This window comes from Orbicella franksi, chromosome 12 (assembly GCF_964199315.1).
Source record: "Orbicella franksi chromosome 12, jaOrbFran1.1, whole genome shotgun sequence".
NCBI lineage: Eukaryota > Metazoa > Cnidaria > Anthozoa > Scleractinia > Merulinidae > Orbicella > Orbicella franksi.
In genome coordinates, this window is record NC_138156.1 from 3,372,996 (window position 1) to 3,392,405 (window position 19,410).

The 19,410-nt window shown below is 38.9% G+C and overlaps 3 protein-coding genes across 4 annotated transcripts; 1 reads left to right on the forward strand and 2 right to left on the reverse strand.

Moving 5' to 3' along the window:
* Positions 1-1,688: 1,688 nt before the first annotated feature.
* Positions 1,689-5,239, reverse strand: LOC145464055 (uncharacterized). Its single transcript, XM_081447871.1, has one exon. The coding sequence runs from the start codon at positions 4,755-4,757 to the stop codon at positions 3,933-3,935; it is 825 nt and encodes a 274-aa protein (XP_081303997.1). The 5' UTR covers positions 4,758-5,239; the 3' UTR covers positions 1,689-3,932.
* Positions 5,240-7,724: 2,485 nt separating this feature from the next.
* LOC145464196 (E3 ubiquitin-protein ligase rnf146-like) lies at positions 7,725-11,472 on the forward strand. 2 transcript variants are annotated; one of them, XM_081448004.1, is made up of 3 exons: positions 7,725-8,145; positions 8,287-9,034; positions 10,316-11,472. In XM_081448004.1, exons 1-3 carry the CDS (start codon positions 8,061-8,063, stop codon positions 10,377-10,379), a joined length of 897 nt encoding a protein of 298 aa, XP_081304130.1. In that variant the 5' UTR covers positions 7,725-8,060; the 3' UTR covers positions 10,380-11,472. The 2 variants fall into 2 exon arrangements, with proteins under 2 accessions (XP_081304130.1, XP_081304131.1); XM_081448005.1 differs by having other exon boundaries at positions 7,728-8,145; positions 8,287-9,092.
* A 94-nt stretch (positions 11,473-11,566) lies between these two features.
* On the reverse strand, positions 11,567-19,392 carry LOC145464195 (1-acyl-sn-glycerol-3-phosphate acyltransferase epsilon-like). The gene is made up of 11 exons (XM_081448003.1): positions 18,336-19,392; positions 17,084-17,159; positions 16,407-16,522; positions 15,841-15,896; positions 15,491-15,524; positions 15,107-15,197; positions 13,696-13,745; positions 13,418-13,532; positions 13,149-13,219; positions 12,683-12,735; positions 11,567-12,391 (listed from the first exon to the last, which is right to left on the reverse strand). Exons 1-11 carry the CDS (start codon positions 18,549-18,551, stop codon positions 12,166-12,168), a joined length of 1,104 nt encoding a protein of 367 aa, XP_081304129.1. The 5' UTR covers positions 18,552-19,392; the 3' UTR covers positions 11,567-12,165.
* Positions 19,393-19,410: the final 18 nt, after the last annotated feature.

A 19,410-nucleotide genomic window follows, 5' to 3' on the forward strand; every position in this document is an offset into this window, starting at 1 on the left:
CTCAAATTCGCCATTTTGAGCCGCCGAAACGACAATACACAACAACTGAGGTAGATTTACGTTTATTTTGAGCTTTAACATGGACATTACTCGATATCAGTTTACGATATTAAGACTCTTTCATATTCCCATACATTTCTTTATATTTCGAACACACAAACAGACACGCCGCTTGTATGGTCGCCCTCTGGTCAAACACTGTCTTTCTTGTTTGATATATTACATGAATACCGAACATTTCAAAATCGTCAATAATATTCAGGCTGGATTAGGCCTTTCCACAAATATCACGTATTAAAAATCTGCTAACCGTCTTTCCGAAAATTCTGAGAAATTAAATCATCTAAATATTACAAAGAAACTGTCTAAATATCACTTATTTCTTTGGTAAAAATACTCCAATTTTGAATCACTTAGGCCAAAATTTTCAAAATTTTCTTGCAGTAGTAGGAGTGAGGACAGCGAGGAAAGAAGATTCAGGCACTTCGACGTTACTGGCACCGCCATTTTGAAACATTGCTGCTGTAGCGCGTTTAGTGATGTGGAATACATTTTTCGAGAGGAAAATCGCTGAACTGGATTGTTTCTGGTATAGATCTGAGCATTGCTTTAACAAAATAGCGAGGAAAACACAGGGCTCAGCCGCCAAAAAAAGTTGTGAATGTTTCTTAATATATATCCCTACTTCTCCAAATACCTTAATATTCTCTTAATATCTCGGAAAATTCTAAATATCCCAATAAATATCCGGATATTTGTGGAAAGGCCTAGCTGGAATCAGGCAGTCTTCGCGCAAGCACAAGCAAACGAAACATATACGCCAACACAGAAAAATCAAACGAGCGCGCAAACGTGGGACCAATGTGGAATTATAAGCGAGATTTCTTTCTGCGTTGTACGACACGAGGTCCAATTACCAATTTATTTGTATCAATAACAAATTCTGATTACGAAGTCTTGAAAAGCGTCTTTTGAGCCTAAAAGTCAGTAGTGTTTTCCATAGCTTTAGACGAAAGGGAAACAATAACTAGAAAAGTAACTGACGTGCAAAAAACTTAGGTGACAATCACAAGTATTCAGGGACAAAACGTTGCGTTGGATACCCGTAATTAGACACCCACGAGATCGCGCTCCAATTACGTGATAGAGAACTTTGTCATAAGTAGATGTCAAGTGCCTAAACTGCGTGGCAATAGGTGCTTATTTATCAGCACGGTCTTGCGTCTGAAAATGTTGCCTTTATCAAAACCTCCTCGTGCCTCATTCAGAGAACCCCAAATGGCCTTTCGGAACATCCCAGGTGAAAAACAACTACTGTTTATAAATGGCAATAGCATGTAGGTTCACTTCCTAATGTACAAAATCAAACTGTAAACCTTCCGTGCACCAGGACAGATGTTTTTGCACATTACCATATCTTCAGTTCTGGTTTCCTCAATAAAACCTCAATCAATGTTTTCTAGCTTGTCACAACGTCTGACGAAGACCGGAAAAACGAGCTCTGGTGGCAAAGCCTGTCGTTTTACCGATGTTTACCCACGTTACCGTGTTTGATAATTGGTGGGCGAAAATCAAGTCATGTTTTTTAACTCAACAGCTTGTAAAATCCATAAACCGAATCAGAACTTGATTTATCGCAGTAACTAGAATTAATGTAAAACTAACTGCATGAGCTAAGTGTTTTGCATTCAGGGCAAGATAACAATTATCACTGTGAAGATAACGGTCCATAACGAACTAAACGTTTATTTCTCATTTCACGCCGAAAAAAAAGTTGGGATACTCACGGTTCACCTTTCACGGTTTACATTTCACATTTCACGGAAAAACGTGAGAACATCCATTAATCCCGAAAAATATCCTTTAGCGCCAGCTGCGTAGAATTGCAATCATTACTAGTAAAGGAGGATTTGGGCAAACGGACTTTAATTTTCGCTGCCTTCATCGTCAAACTGATCCCGCAGTGTTCTAGTGAACCGACTAATTCATCCCAGTCCCGGGTAGAGGTTTTCATGTCACTGAGCTTTAGCAAGGTGCAAAGTCATAGATAAACAAAATGTTGCTGACTCACCGATTGAATGCGTTTCCTTTCTTTTAAATGATTTTTCTCTCTTTCCAAGACTAGTTTCTTGCTTAAAGCACTTTGCTGCCGGCCAAATACTCTAAGTTTACTCGCCGGCCGTAAGACAAAAAACACCAGGTGATAAAAAACAAAAGCGAAATTAAACCCGAATGCTGTCGGTGCCTAAAGCTGACAGCACCAACTGTATACTTTTGTTTCAAATATGACTTTTACTCTCGCAAAAAGAAACTGAGATACAATAAAAACGAAAACAAAAAGCAACTCAAAGTTGTTAATGGCGATCACATTTCCATCAGCTAAAACCGATTTTCTAGTGCTCTTTGTCTTCTCTTGCATTTCAAGTGACTTGTAATGTCAGAACCTGGGAATTATTTTGTGGCTTAACAATGCGAAACATATGATCTCCCTCAGTCCTCAGACATTTAATTTAGTTTCAGTTTAAATTATGAGCGTAACATTGTGTCCCAGCACGTTTATACTGACCTGTATGTAGCGGTGACTCTATGGCAATTAAAGATGCTTCATTTGTTAACTAACAAGTCATGATAAACATGATGAAGTATATTTGTTTTTATTTTCGACAGTGTTTCTCGCATGTACGTACGTAAGGTAAATCAATTCGTTTAGACTTCACTTTTGAGAGGAACGAAATTCTTCCCTTAACAATTAATTCAATCTGTTTTTATATCTTGTGAAATATTTACAGACAGTGACTATTTAAACACGTCAGTTTTTATACTAAAAAAACAACTCTCGACTGTTCATTCTTCGACCCAGTGGTAAAACAAAATTGTTCTGTTAGCACTGCTCGCAAAGATGGTATAACATTGTCAAGGAGTTCGCCCGATTTTTGATAACAAAGCCTTTTCTTTAATTTCGCTCTTCAACCATTTGCGAAAATCGGCAAACCCAGTGAAAGCTTAACTTCTCGTAGTTGTTTCAGTGTGTTCACCAGCAACACCATATTAGACCGTATAACGTTACCTGGCGAAATCAGTTGCGAACTTCTCAGACATATCAGGTTTTTTCGGGCTGACCCTTCGCGGCCCTTTTTGGCCGGTTCAAGAGCATTGCAAGTTGGAGAGAACAAACTCCTCATCATTAAAGCTACCACTGGGAACTACAAGGTTCGCGAAAGAAAAAAAACTTAGGTAAACTTAGCTATTTTTCTTTTTCAAACAACCTGCCTTTTAAGAACAACTGGTAGCTGATGTCAAAGCGTGGGAAGAAACAGTTTCCTGGATGTTCCACGCTTAAACGGATCGTTTAAGCCTCTTTGTACCGTGCGTTCTTCCGGATCTGTTTTGTTATAAGAAGGTAATAAATGTTACAATGAAACGTTGGTGAAAAAACTTTGTGATCTAGAGAAAAACTGCGACAGGTAAAACGAAACTTCTGGACAGTGTTAACAGCTTCACAGTCCGGAAACGCTGGCAAATTTCTTTTCGGATTTACATGTGTCATAAGCCGGATCGATCAGAGGCTAAGAAATAAAACCAGCAAACCTGAATTCAGCATGGCTAAGTACTTATCAGTTGTTATGGAAATAACAGGGTTTAATAATCTTTTAAGATTTTTGAGCAGCACCAAAGTGAACAAGACCGAGACGCGACGTGAATTTTCGTGGATCCAGTCGATGAAAAACTATCATATTCAGCAATGGTCAGCAATAGCTGCGAGTTCAAAAAGGTCACGTCAAGATTATTCCTCGAATCGTAAATCGCTTCTCAGCACGGCTGATTTCTGGCCGGCCCAGAGCCTGCTCAGGCTTCTACTGTGTTAAATTGTAAACAAACACAGCTTTTGTGCTACGCGCACCTGTCCGCTCATAAGTTGTCAAAATATAGAGCTAGATTAGGTACATTTCTTCCATATTTCTGCGAAGGAAAATCTCCTTTAGTTGTTCGGTAACGTTGATCAATGCAGGCTCATTTTCGAGACAGACGCCGACCCTTCGACCTTTGCGCTTTCCTTTCAGAAACAATAGAGTTGTAGCGCTTGGTTTCCTCTCTCCAGTTTCGTTATCCTGACTCTCAGATCGCAGTTTCTTTTTCGTGGAAGCGTTCTTTTCCACTGTCGAGCGCGAGTTATCCGTGTTTGAATTCCCACTTTTCCTATTATCTGGAGGTTTTCGCGCGACCTCCCATCTTTGTTTGTCATCATTTCGTAAGCTATTATCCACAGCGGATTTACTAGAATCTGTTAAGTTGTTGTCCCATTTCTCGCCACGTGAAGCTCTATCTTGAACCGATTTGCCCTGCGTTTCACTGGCGAGCGGTTCTTTAATTTTCTGAATCGGAGGTAGCACAGCGTATGATTGTGGAAAGTGGTGTCCCAGAGGCGCGAACTCAAGCTTCGATTCAGTGTTCTTTTCATTTAAGATCGTCGCTTTATAATCGCGTCGCGGCTGAGTCGCCGCGGTCGATAAATTGCGACTAACATGCGGACTTCTGTATCGCCCGGGGAATGGGTCTTTAGGGACGTGAATAACCGTCCGTGGTGGTTTGATTGGCGATCGATGATTCGGCAACGCAGCCGAAGAAAGTCTTTGCTCTTGTGACTGTCGCCACGTTTGTCTTGTTGTTGGCGGTTGCCGAAGAATGTTCGCCGCTGGAACAGCTCCCTGAATCGGCGGCAGTTTAAAATTTCGACTAGAGTTCAATGACTTTTCCATTATCGGCCTTGAGATCCATTCGTACTCGAGCCAACATTAACAACACCGTGTATCCGCGTGCATCTATCTGCCAAACAGTCAAAATGACTCACGGTGAATTTGTGTGAAGTTAGCGAGGTGACATATGCTAGCCGAACGACCACACAACCTAGTTCATCGATTAATAACACCGCTCTCGTGTTTCTATCTCCGTCCTAGCGACGGACGCGAGTGAAACAACTCATTTTCCCATGCAGCTATACTTTCGAAATTTTCCGCTGCATCTGTTTTCCGTTTATATACGCGTAGCCTGGGGAGATTGCTAATTTCACATTTTCGACGAGCATGCGAGTGCGCAGGGCATGCTAGCAAAACTCTCAATCACACGCGCGCGGTTATTGAGTAGCGACTGTCGCCGCTTCTGTGCGTGCATTTTCCAATATTTTCTTTTCCTACACCAGATAACAGCAAATTATATCAATTTACTTATCGATAGAATAATTATGCAAATTTATAAATTGAAGAACACCAGCCGCGAGGATAGGCGCAACGCGAAAGGTATATGGAGTTAAATTGGAGTGTAAGATGACTTCAAGAAACTGACGTCGATATATTTTTAGATCAATAAGAAATGCGTAAAAGCGGCTAGTGGAAACCTTTCACAAAAACAGGTAGTTGATTGGCACATGGGATTTTCTTATATCCTCTTTCATGTGAAAATTAATATGTCGTATTGACTCGACAATTCACAAAGTAATAAAATACTGCCATATATACCACGATTGTCTTTGGGGCAAAAATAATTTAATGTGCCTTGCTTCTTATCTTTTCGATCTCCGCTTGAAATTTGTTTATGGCGCTTATTCCTTTTTTGCCATTTCCGTATTTTTATCATGTTTAGTTTTTCACCTTTTCAGGAAGAAAATTTGCGCATGACAAAAAACACATGTCTATACTGCGACTACTTTGAAAACTGCGCTAGAAATTAAACTAGTGCCGGGAAGACAATCTGATAATGCAGCATATTAACTTTGAACTGATATGCAGTTTAAAATTATCGACATCAGAAAAGAGAATAAGGCATGCTGTTAGCAGGTGCAATCAGAATTTCGAAGTTATCGGCTCAATTGTATGACCACATGAGGTCTGGTTCAACCGAATGGAATGTTTAAAACCCAGTATAGCATAGTGATATATTACTTTCTTTGCTCGAGTTGCAATTTGCAATGACAAATGTCTAATAATGTAATGTAATAACCCGAAAGCGGAAATGCTTGAGTAAATGTTGTTTTGAAACTAAGCTTATCAATACTCTTCCCGAATCGCTAAATTATACATACAAGTCTGGCCATTTAAGAGCTCGCTGACGTATACAGAAACAGTCGCCGAAAACAAAGCAAGTTTATCTTTTACTAAGTTTTAATTTTGGCTTAGCACTGATGTTCAACATTGGTTACAATTCGGTTTTTTCTTTTAGGAGTTTACTGCTTGTTTCCCTTTTCGCCAGTGTAACCGCTTTAAACAGCGATCATGCAATATTAAAAGCGGTGTCTGAAAACAGGGTCGTCAACTGATCTCTGTTAGTAGTTGGCACTGCCGCTAAATATGCTGAAAAGAAATCTGATTATCGCCAAGTGAATTGCAAATTATGGTAACTACAGAAAGGTGAGTCAACTAAATAATCAAATGACATTTTCCTCTTGCCAAGATATCAGTGACAATTTGACACAAATTTGCTTAAAACGTAAAAACTAAGTTATTACAGCTTGACAAATATTTAATTTTAATTTGTACGATAGATGTCGCGTTTAGAAGCAATATCTTAAGAAACGGTGCTATATTCATGCATCGATCGTGTATCAATTTAGCGGTAAATATGAACCAAACAGAGCGAAGAAAAAAACGATCTGTACAGCTTTACCGCGACGAGTAGACATGCGTGGGTTTACCTGAGTACATGGCAAGAGATTGAAGTTTTTACGTTCTTGCGGTTCAATTGACTCCGACCTACGTGGTTTTAATTTAACTGGATTGTCTTGTTGAAGTAAATGAAAGCGCAAAACCGCATATTTATTGAACCAAGCAAGCCATACAGCTGCTTGAAGTGAGACTAATTTCAGAAACTAAAATTGAATGAGAGAGATGCAAAATTCATTAGTTGTCACAAGTACGTGGCAGGAGTGGAACCCAGGGCCTTTCATGCACAGGCCATGCCAAGTGCTCCAACCACACTGGACCAACAGGAGACTCGTTATTTTTAGTATGTGAACATGGATCGCTATGAATCTTTGTGTGACCAGAAATCTTATGTATATAGATTTCCTCGATCTCTTCATAAAGGTGAAACCAACGAAAAACCAGAGAAAACCAACGAGAAGTAACAGATGTTTTCCGAAACCTGAATCAATAAAATCTTGATTTATAAATAGTAACGGCTCAACAAAACAACCAGGCTGAGATCGAAACAGAAATGTAAGACATAAAGCTGGGGAACAAACTTTTATATATATTTGCCCGATCTTTTACGGTATACAAAACCTTTTGGGGATAGAAAAAAATGTCCAAAACGCAAAAGGACCTTAACATTTTAGAGTCTTCAGGTTTAATGTGAATATAGGCCCTGTTATTTGGTCCAAACTCGACAAATCTATTCGATCTTCTGAATCATTGCACACTTTTAAGAAGCGCATCAAATTGGTTGATTTCACAAGCCTGCTGGACAGTACTTGTAGAGACTGGTCTTTATGTAACAACTAACACTTGACCTTACTGCATGACTCATTGTTTCAGTGTTTTATATATATATATATATATATATATATATATATATATATATATTTAAAACACTTACATACGTACATGTATTTCATATTTTATTAACCCCATTTAGTATACATTGTATGCTAGCCACTTTGACACGTTAATAAAGTTCTTGTCTTATCTTATCCTGACAGAAAATGTATGTTGGGCTAGAAAAACTCTAAATCACCGAAGTTCAGTTTGTCTCTAAGGTGAACCTCGCCTACATAGTCGGTTGTAGGGCCCACGCCAAACACTTGCACCGGTTTTCAATTTTTTTCTAGGCCTATAGTTTTAACGAGTAAAGCTTAATATTTACTAGCCAAAATCAATTCAATTTGACCTTCTTAGCGATATACATGAACAAGACTCACTGGCTAGACAGCCACTTGCACAGGCCAGTGAACTTGATCCGCATGTGGGTGTCCTGTGCCTTCACAACAATTTTGGACTGGGTACGAACAACATTTCCTCAGAGCACTTCAGCTGAAGTGAGTGAACGCTGCAATATTATTTACAGTCTTCATGGCTGAAGCAACAGTGAATACGGCTGAAAGCCCTGTGGAAACCCCACCGTCCTTAGAAGACAAGGAAAAAGCATCGAGCGAGGGTCAGTGAATTTTATTTTCAATAAGGATCGATTCTTCTGCGCGCCGTGCAGCTGCTCAAAACAGCCACCAGCTTTCGCTACAAACCACATTTGATTTTGTGCTTTCTTTATTTTAAGAATGCCTTCTTCTTCTCTTTACAGAATTTACCGAAGATGAGGTAGTTCAAACGGTCGAAGAACTCGATTACAACCCCGATTGCCCGGTTTGTCTGCAACCGTGTTTCTACCCAGTGAAGCTTCCATGTGGCCATATCTTCTGCTTTTTGTGCATTAAAGGAGTCGTTTTGCGCAGCCGAAAATGCGCTTTATGCCGTCATTCTCTTGCTGCAGACTACCTTGAGAATCCGACACTAATTAAAGTCGTAGACAAAGCGAATAAAGAGGAAAAAGCGACGAAAACAAAGGAGAAAACTGACGATGAAACAGACGCGGACGACTTTGTTTGGTATTATGAAGGTCGAAATGGATGGTGGTCGTACGATGAGAAGACTTCACTCGAGGTGGAAAAAGCTTTCAAAAGCGGACAGAGATCTTGTACACTTCTCATCGCAGGGTTTCTCTACGTGGTAGATTTTGAAAATATGTTTCAAACACGCAAGAATGAACCAGGTAGAAGGAGAAGAATCAAAAGAGATAAGAAAGATGTGGAAAGCAAAGGTGTCGCTGGAATCCGCATTCCTGCTTCATCAAGATCAATTTCAACCTCTCCTACTCAAACAGTAGATTCCACAGCAAGTGATAAGAGAGATAATGGCGAAAACCGATCCGAAACTGGACATTCCACGCCAGAAGAGACCACAAATGTTGATACCACACAACCGCAGACATCAAGAGAGTCAACCGCACAACAAGCTGGAGAACAGTCAGGCGCCGATGAGATAACCACTAGGTTAGAAGAGGCATCTCTTTAAAGATTCTTTATGACAACCGACTGCCTTGCTATCTTGGTAAGGAAAATTTAGACTGCTGAAGTGTTTCAGAAACACACCAGGCATGCAAGGGACTGGTTGAACTCTCTGGCTGTATTGAAGAAACACGCTTCCTCACCCACCCCCCCCCCCCCCTTCTTGCAAGTTACATGTACCCCTCCTTTAAGACTTCTAGGTTAGTGTCTTTGAGAAGAACACTGGTATCACTGATCATCCCATGGGGTTGACCGGGTGGACTAAAAGTATTTGTCAGGGCAGCCACAACAAATAAACCCCACTTCGGGGTTGGAGCGACCATTAAAGTGTTCTGACGTTGACCAGAAATGTGCCTCAAAATTTGATTTTCCTCGGATTATCAGCAAAAAAGGAAAACACTGATAACTGCTTTTGCAAAATTTTGCGGCATTTTGTAGAAAAATACATTTTCAAAAGCAGACATGTCACCTTTATCCTAATACCATTCTTCAAGCCGCTTGAGCTCACCAATTAACCAAATGCCTGGAAAAGGCTAAGGTGCAGTTCATACATTGCATTTTTGCCATGCCATTGATGCAAGAATCTGCTGCTGATTTTCTGCCACATATTTGACTGGTCCAACAGCAATGCTGTTGCATTTCTGCTTAATTGTTTAATCGTGGTTAGTAGAGGAGACTCCACTACTACATGTAACTATGGTTGAATCTAATACTGACATTATGTTTGTGGATGGAATGTAGGACGTTCTGTTGGTTTGCACATTGCTCAATCCCATGGGATAGCTGCTGATGCCTGCATTATATTGTGGATGATTTTGATCTTGCATGTGGAAACGATTTGTTTCTTTCATGCCAGTCTTGACCCTGGGGCAGTAAACCACTCATGAACCAATATATATTTTTTTGCAAATTTGAGAAATAATCCCCGGGCATACATAATTATGTTTGCCAGGGTCTTTGAGTGGCCTTACTCATAATGGGATCACCTAAAGACAGGGAGGCTTCTAGCCAGATGGGTGTCTACATATACACATCCACTTTGTTGTGAAAATTTTTTGTTTTCATGTTGCTTTGTTTGAGCTGAAACCATGTACCGAATTCTAAATGCCCACTTTTCAAATCCTGGGTAAAAGCCGGTCTAAAGATGCCTTCTGCTCTTTATTTTGGGTGTAATGTGTGTTATATCTGTTTTGTGGTTGCCAGGATTACAAAAACCCCCCTGACCTTGAGTCTTGTTCTAAAATGTAATTACATTTCTCCACTTAGCCCTTCAGTGACCGAGAAGTTGCCAAACAGAAGTGGAACAAAGCCCCCAACAACACAAGAATAAGGCGAAGAAAAGACTGATCAGGAACATCACCTTCTTCTTGATAGGCTGCGGCATTTACCAGGAGTTTGTGCCCCACAAGTCTGACTTGCCTCCAACTTTATTCCAGGTTATGTTTCATTGGTAATGCTAATGAATCTCAGTCGGAACTAACAAGAGGTTACCAAGACCCCCCAATCATTTTAGTCAGCAGAACAATGCAAGTGGTAACTACCAGAGTAACATAACTGGACATCCTTTTAATTAGTGCACAATCTCTAATAATTGTCATTTCCTTTGAAGAGCTCAGACTTATCCAGTAAGCACAGTAAGTTACCGTTGGAGATCTTATGGTTAATCTTGCATTGCTTTATTCTACATTTACCACAGAGGGTCTGACTAACAAATTGGAGGAAAAAGGGTAACTTAGCTGAGCATAGTGCAAAGCATGACGAGTGAGCAACGTAATTGTTTCTCTTTACCTATTTGTGGACAAAAAACCCTGCTCTTTGCTTGCCCATTTTAAAGGCTTGACCCTCGTGCTGGAAAGCAACTTCATAAGAATAATTTACATCAGTTATCTGTATTCACCTTTTGAAGCACTCTCAGGCCTCTTCCTTGGAGACCCTGCAAGGAGACCCCTATTTCATTAAATATTGTTTTTTTTTTGTGCAGAGGAAACTGACCAGAGATGTCAAATATATTTTTTGGGTTCCTATTCTTATTTATGTTATTTTTTCATGTGTACTACAGATGTCTTGCACCCCTTTTGGCAACATTTCACGTGCAATACTAAATCCATACAAAGGAGGAAAATATTTCCCAACGTGATTTTGTTGGTGCGAAATGGACGGAATAGTTTTCCTTGGCCACTGCTTATTGGCATTCATAATACAAGTTGTATTTTTCTTTTTTTTGTGAGTATACCTGTAAGTTTCATAAAATTAACAAGTTTGGTGTCTATAAACAGTTTCAGTCATTGTAAATTAGTAATATCATTATTAGCTGCCAGCTAGTAGTTTAGTACTAAACATGTTTGTGTTAAGTTGTGTACAAAAGACATTTTGAACATATTACTTTCTTGCATTGTAGAATAAAACATAGTAATTAAACACTCTCGAGTTGGTAAAGGTCACCAAGGGATAATATGGGTCTGCTCTTATAGTTGGTATGAGGAGGATGGCGACGGCATCAATTAAGTGTGCAATCGGGGGGCTGCCTACTGATACATTATTGGAACGGCAGGGGAGCAATTAAAAATAATTTTAGTGTAAGTTCAGTGTTTAGCCCAGACCAGAAAATGGAATTTCCTTATTGAATGGTGTTTGTACCCATTTTTTCAATGTAAAGGTTAAACTACTGGCTGCAAAAATTGCAGAAACAGTGACTTAGCAATCGGAGCAGAACATGTTTTCACCAAGTTGAGGTGCATTATACATGTAGACCACAGAATGATGAATTTCAACTAAACAAGGCAAGTGAGACTGGCTTGAATCCCGCCACGTTCATTCTGGTGCAGTCACAATTGTCGGAAAATGGTTGAGGTGCAGTGCGACACACTCGTGGCTATGATCAGAGACTAGAAGTGAGTGAGAGGCATGATGTGCTGCTATGTGTGACGGAAGGGTTGAGAATTTTACTTAAAGCAAACTTGCACCAAATAGGACACTTCGACAATCTGTTTAAGCCTGGCTTAACCAAATTACAGGTAAAATGAGTCCCATTTACAGGAATTCTAATTAGCAATCATTCACAATCTGGTATCTGGTATCATCCCGCCTGTTAACAATGCATCTTCCATCTCCATTCATCACCCTTGTACTTTCCCAAACAACAACAACATGTAGGACACTGTTCCAAAACTTGACACAAGCCACATTTTCCAGTAAGCTGATCGTCCCCATTTAGTCGCAAGAAAGGGAAGTAATGCTGCCATCCAAAACACAAAGTAGGGGAAAGTTCTAGACCACGGTAACCTCCTTTTCCGTGGCACACCAGGCATTTTACCACCGTCATTATAGAACTTGTTTAGAATTCTGGAAAAGAAAAATCAAAAGAAACATTTTCTTATAAATCTGTAACATACATATTTTACCTTACTTTCTGACAACTGCCAGGCTACATGTTTAATGCACACAGTATTTCATGTAAATTTGCCACAGTTAAAAGGACTTCATTTTGACGTAATATATCAAACGCGATAGAAGTGTTTCATTGCATTTTTAAACACTGAGAAATAAGACACAATGCAGGAGAAATCAGTTTGAGAAGTCACAGTAAAAGAACATCAGAAATTGAGAAAGCCATCCGCCTTCTCATCAAGTTACCTGTCTTTTTGCACAAAGGTTTCATGAATCCAATCTTTTCTTCCTTCATTATCCTAAAATAAAAGAGAACTGTCAGCAATGGTTGAGTATCTTGCATTTACTGAAACGTGAAATACTTGAGTCAGGTAAACAAAGCTTGAAAGAAGATAACGTAGTGTGAAATGTTACTCCCCATTAGGATGAACATAAAATCAGTTATTAGTACATACCACACAAGTGAATAGTTCTGATTGGCTAGCTTCGAGGTGAATTAAAAAGTAGCAAGTACTTTTCACCTCTGAGCAAACAGAGAAAAACAACATGGCTTTCCATTTTGCTTTGGTTACCAAGTGGCAAATTTTATCGATAAACGAAGCTGATTATTCAACTTGTGTGGTGCGCACAAAAACAATTATTCACCTCAGTGTCGGTGACAGTGGTTGATAACTGTTAACTAATAACACTTGACAAAACTTGAAGCACTGACCTTAGGAATATCATGTGCCGCGTGCCTACGGCAGTACACATGGACTTGCTGACCACGAGAAACAAGGAAATCTAAAAGACAAGAAGTCAAACGTTACTCAGTAAAGGGTCTGAATTTAGGCCCAGTGGCCATATAATCCAGTACTCACCTCTGGTTTTTTTCAGTGGCATTAAGCGACTAGGAATATTTCTACTCTCCCTGGATGATGCTGGACTTGGTTACAATCACAATAACTGTTATTGGCACTTTTTGACATCACACAAGCTTACCTGTCATACTTGGGGCTGGTTTACGAGGCACAGGACTCTCACTCACATTGCTGTAGGCAATGGTAAGGTCATAGACTGCATCCAAATAGTCAGAAGACAAAACCTCAAAGCTGGCCTTAAAGATAACATGAGAGGAATCCATAAAAAATTAACACTTCTCCCATGATAATAATACCACATCAAAAATAAGCTTATCATAATTCTGTTAATATTAATCTGGAGACTCTATGGTGGGCAGTTCTTCAATTACATTGATGTAGGTCACAGTATATACTAACTTCAGTGGCTTTTGTTCTCGGGGTGAGCACGTGCGACAAGACTGGGAGACCTGTGGAAATAAAAAATAATGACATTATGTATTAAATAAAATCAATAGACTACCTAACTGCTGGCCAGCATTGGCTTGACTCAAACTTTGCCTAAATTACATTTAGCCCCATTAAACAGCTTGTCTACATGTTGTTAAAGGTGTTATCACTGCGATTTCCTGAGAGCAGAAGAAATTTATAAAATATTTGCACTGTATTTGCAAATTAAAGGGATGGTTTCACGGTTTAGCGCATGACTGTATTATTTATTCACCTGTGCACGCTTTTTGGCAAAGGCCCAGTCTTTCATTGTTTATGAACCAATTGTAAACAAGTTACCTAATTTTGCATGCAAATTGCCGTAAAATCATCAACCCTAGATTAAATCATATGGGTTGACACTAAACTGCTGCTAATTACAGTCCTTCGACCCAGCCTGTTAGTGTTTCAAATTATTTACTTGGTTTTTATGAAACACTTAGTCTGAATGCTGCTGACAAAGAAATACTGTAAGTTAGATTATACACTCATATACGTACATACATACATAACTTTTTTTACAACAACTGTCTAATTTGTCATGTGCTGATTGGCTCATTTTTATCATTAATAAGAGTACAGATGGATAAAATTTTAATTTATGCAAGCTTTCAAATTCAACTTTCAGCGGTCAAACTGTCAACTTTTTAACCAATGAGATTTTATGGACATTTTTAAGTAGCCAATCAAAAAGCGAGAAAAGCTATTGACAATGTCCCCATCATTTTGAATAAAATTCACTTATCTTTGTTTACAGCAAGTTTACGGCGTCTCTTCCCCTCATTTATTCCCAGCATTTGACAATTTTGGGGTCTTGTTATTGTAAAAAAACAAATTGACAAATTTCATCATAACATTGTCAAAGTTTACTGCAGAACCACTTTGACAATGTTATGATGCAATTTATCATCAATAAGAGGACAGACGCATTGAAAACTGATGTCGATTTGTTAAATTTTGACCCGAATTTACAGGTTGCTAAAAAGCTAATATCTTTGAGGAAAATAAACATTGCAAATATAGAAACAAAAGGTACTACTACTAACAATTATGTTTGGCTACAATATATACAATAAATAATTAGTGTAGTAATCAGCAATTACACCTGAAAGGAGACTGTTTTTACGAGGTGTTTAACACCAGTTAAAGTAGGTTCCATTCTAAAGTTCTCAGGTAGAGAGTTCGAAGTTTTGCAAGCAAAATACTTAAAAGAGTGAAGACCATAAGAAGTGGAAGCAGGTTTATATCTCTACAAATTTGGAATTAAAGATGGCTGTTGCAAAGTCTGCTTTTGTAGGTCTCATTGACTCAAAGGCTATTGCTAAATGTAACAACATTTCACCTTTTTCAGATGCAAATTCTTGACTTTTTTCAATCACTGCTGTGTTGTTTACATTGTATCGTGTGCCCTCAGGAAAAATGACCAACCACATCTACAGAAAAAAACAAATTACTTGTAATCATTTTTATCCCTAAGATAGCATCATTCTTCAAACAAAACTATTTGAAACATTAACATATTGTCAGTAATAATTAAATTTACTAGACAAATATATAAGTATATAGTAGTCTAAATTAAACACTAAGAAAACACTTGTGCATTTTCTAAATTGGCTGAGGCCAGATCCTAATTTGTTTCCTTTAGTAAGATATTACCAGTTATAAATAAAATCTTTATTCTCAAACGTTAAGCCTAGATTTACTATAAATGTAAAATGATACTCACAGGCATCTGCTGAGCCTTCATTTCTGCAAGTTTCCTAAGAGGAGAGTTTTGAAACAACATAAAAAGTGTTTACTATGTAGACATTACACAGAAATGTATTGTTTGGTCTTGAATTCTATGTACAGGGTATGAAATTAGTGACTTTTATATTTTTTGATTCCTTTTAGTGTCATTAACTGTTTTAACCAATATCTTTTTTTCATATTTCTATAGTTTTTCTACATGTTAGTTTTATTATAAGTTTGTTCAACTGGATGTGATGTACAATGCTTTTGAATATATTTATAATATTAGTGCTATTAATATAAATTTATTTCATGACACTTGACTTATTTATTACATACACATACCTTGCAATATACTGTTTATCTTTTGCTCCACTTCTTTTTACATATATACAAGCATGCTATCAAACAAAAATTATCAAGATTAATAAACAAACTGCATAAATTTCACAAAGTCTGGAAAAGGGAACAGGATTGAATGTAAATTCTTATTGTCTGTGTTTTTTTAGCTTTACATTGAGCTAGGAGCTATAAAACTGTACATTACTGACTCACGCAAAATCTGAAAAAGAGAACATAAAAAAATGCCATTGATTGAATTAAGTGATTTGGAAATGAATGGGTTGGTCAAAAACTATGCTAGTGGGAAATTTGTGTGAATTCTTTTTGGTCCTCAAATGTGGCTGAAATTTTAATCTTTTTCTACAAAAGACTTGACTGCAGGTATGATGTAACAAATATTCGGTTTAATTTCTAAAGTCAAAACTAAAATAGGATAATATGCTATTATACAATAAAGACTTATAACTGCACATCATCCAGTGATGCAGAATACAAAGCACTAACAACAATAAGAAAACACTTATAACGAGTATGGCCACCGAAAATGACTTTTGCCAAAAGACAGCTACCTGGGCAAAGTAAAAGCCATACAGTGGTAAATATTTCAGTCCATTCTTCAGAATGTATCTAAGTCTTCCCAGTGAGCCCTGTCTGATGGCCAGGAAATCTGAGACAATCCAGTCCACTATAACAATTGTACAAAAAATACAATCAGCATTGAACTGAGTTCCTCCGTCATCCTTGCTGCCAAATATTTTCATAAATCCAAGTGTTGAATACACAGCAGACACAGGGCTAGAAAAAAGTGCCGTCCGGTTGTCCGGGACAAGTAGATTTTCCTTCTGGGCAAGTACCTTTTCACACTCACTTGCCTGATGGGCAAGGGATCAGGCAAGTGGTCTGCCAACTAAATCATTAACAGAACAAACTAAGACTTGCCCAGGGCAAGCAAAAATTTAGAGCTACCTGTCCCAAGGGCAAGCTGGAATCAAGTTCTTTTTGAGTCCTGAGATGCATTATACACATTTCCCTTATGAGAAGTCCATAATGGCCAAGTCATTCCCTCTATGGTACTCGCCTATAGGGAATCATGGTAGTTGTATTCATCATCTTGGACTGGATAATTTTTTTTTTGATGAATACAACAATGTCTTATTCCCTGCAGGCACGCCCCATAAAGGAAATTGGCCATCATAACATTATATGGTTTATAATCAGAACTGATCTATATTTAACCAGAAGTTACCTGAACTTTGGTGATTACATATTACAATCACATTTTCCTGTTTGTCCCATGGAATTTGATCACCATAAAAGATGACCTACCAAAAAAATATTATTTAGCAATTTATTATCTAGTCATTTGCATTTGAAAAGACTCCCCTGCATTAGCCTCACTTGCAAGCTAGTTCCAGTCCAATACTGAGAATACGAATATGGCCTAATGCACATACACAAAGACCAGGAGTGCAGCAACAAACTTGAAAACCAGCTGGAACAGGAGATTGCATTGATTTGTGTTCCTGGTTTTATTGCATACCCTTGCATATAAATGTTATGATGATGCTGCTGAAATCCCAGGGGAGGGGGGTACTTTGGGAATTTCTGGGTGGGGAAGTGTCGCTAGGACCCTGGAACCCTTAGCCTATACCAGAGCTAGTTCAGCTGAATTTTGCTACCCTATACTAGAGTAAACTCCCCAAATAACCCCATCTATCGACACTGTTTTTGCTCATTTGCATAAATTTAAACTTGCCGATTTGATTTTTTATATTATTGAGTGGCAATTCCTGGTTTCCTTACTCTAGATGAAATCTTCAACCAACTAGTCAGTTTTGTGAAAAATTATACCCTATTCTAGACCCAAACGCTCTGATTTATATACCCTATCCTAGAGTAAACTGCTTGAAGACCATACCCTTCACAGCGGCACATACCTATATAGCCCATATATGGCAGTGCCCCCCTCCCCCCCCCCCCTCCCGGGGGCTGAAATTAGGAGTATACCATTCCTCCAAATGAAAGGGTTAAAATCATGTTGTACCTTTGCTTCATACTCTGCATACTCAAGTATTTCATTTAGCTGCTTCCTGGGCCCATCACTCTCAACCCACAGGTAACATTCTAACAACTAGACATCATTTAAAGGTGACCTGTCCCAGCTCCTGCAGCCTCCCTGTTCTGATCGCCAAGGTTCCGCCTACTCCCGTCTCTCCTCCCTCGCCCCACCCCAACTACCATCTCACACAAATTCTTGCTGTCTGTTCCTATTCTTCTAGAAACAACGCTGCTAGGGGCAGTCCATTACATTTCAAGGATCAGAAAATATGTAAAACTTCGCTACTCCTTAAGTTAGCGTAAGACTCGGGTTGACCATAAGGTCAACCATACGCCTCGTGGCAAAAGGCCAAAAGTTTTTACGTGGAGCAAGATTGAAGTCGCGCCTAATACCACACAAAACCAACAATAATATCTATTTTAAACCTGAGTTCTGTTACCTCCGCTCCAGTGCACGTCTCAAAGAAGAAGCAGACGAGTGATTGATACATGTCGTACATGAACTCATCTCCGCGCTGGAAAACTCGACGAGGCAATGGCAAAGAGGCAAGTCGCCATGCGACCCAGGTCAAAAGATACTGAGGTGCTACCCCCAACACAACAGCAGCTGGGCCAACATAACGTAGCAGCTGGATGTGACTCAATGCAGTCAGCATAGTTTCAATAGAACTCAATAAATTCGCAAATTTTGCAAAATAATTTTAACGTGTTTTTTGCGTGCGGGTTTTAGTGTCCGCCATTTTGTTTTAAAATGCGAGGTACCCAAGCAGATAGCTGATTTTTACCCCGGGGGGAGGGGAGGGGGACTCCCGCTGAAATTGTTTTTATCCCTAAGAGGTACCAACACACTATCTCCTGTTATTATTTTTTTTGGCTCATTGGCCTAAAAGGTGCTGCAAAAGCTCCTTTTGAGGCGGCACCCCCCTAAGAGGTACCAAATCCGCTTTTTTAACCCTAAAAGGTACGACGAGCAACTCCGTCCTTTTTATATGGGAGTCCCCCTAAGGGGGTTTTACCTGCAGTGAGGTGAGGTGCACACAGTCTTCTTTTCTCATAATTGTTTGATTGACTGATTGATCGTTTGATTTTTTCATTGATTGACTGATTGAATGATTGTTTGTTTGATTGATTGATTGATTGATTGATTGACTGATTGATTGTTTGATTGATTGATCGACTGATTTTATTAATTGACATATATTGTTCTTGGACCCTCCGGAGAAGGAATTATTTCTTTTTAGAGCGAGTTTTGGCTAAATTTTGGGTAAATTTTTTTTATCTTAAAGCCCTCTGCCTTCATTTTGAGAGAATAAGTATCCCATTTATTTAATGGCAATACTCTAATTGTGACGTTAAGAAATCTCTATACCTACCCGACGTATCCGAGAGATTCCCTTTTATTTTTTAAAAGTGAATCTCTGTCCGCTCGCAGTACTTCTCAACCCTGGGCCTCTCAAGGACGTTTGAACGCAGTGGACGCTGAAGTAAAATATGACTGTAGTGACGACATGCTCT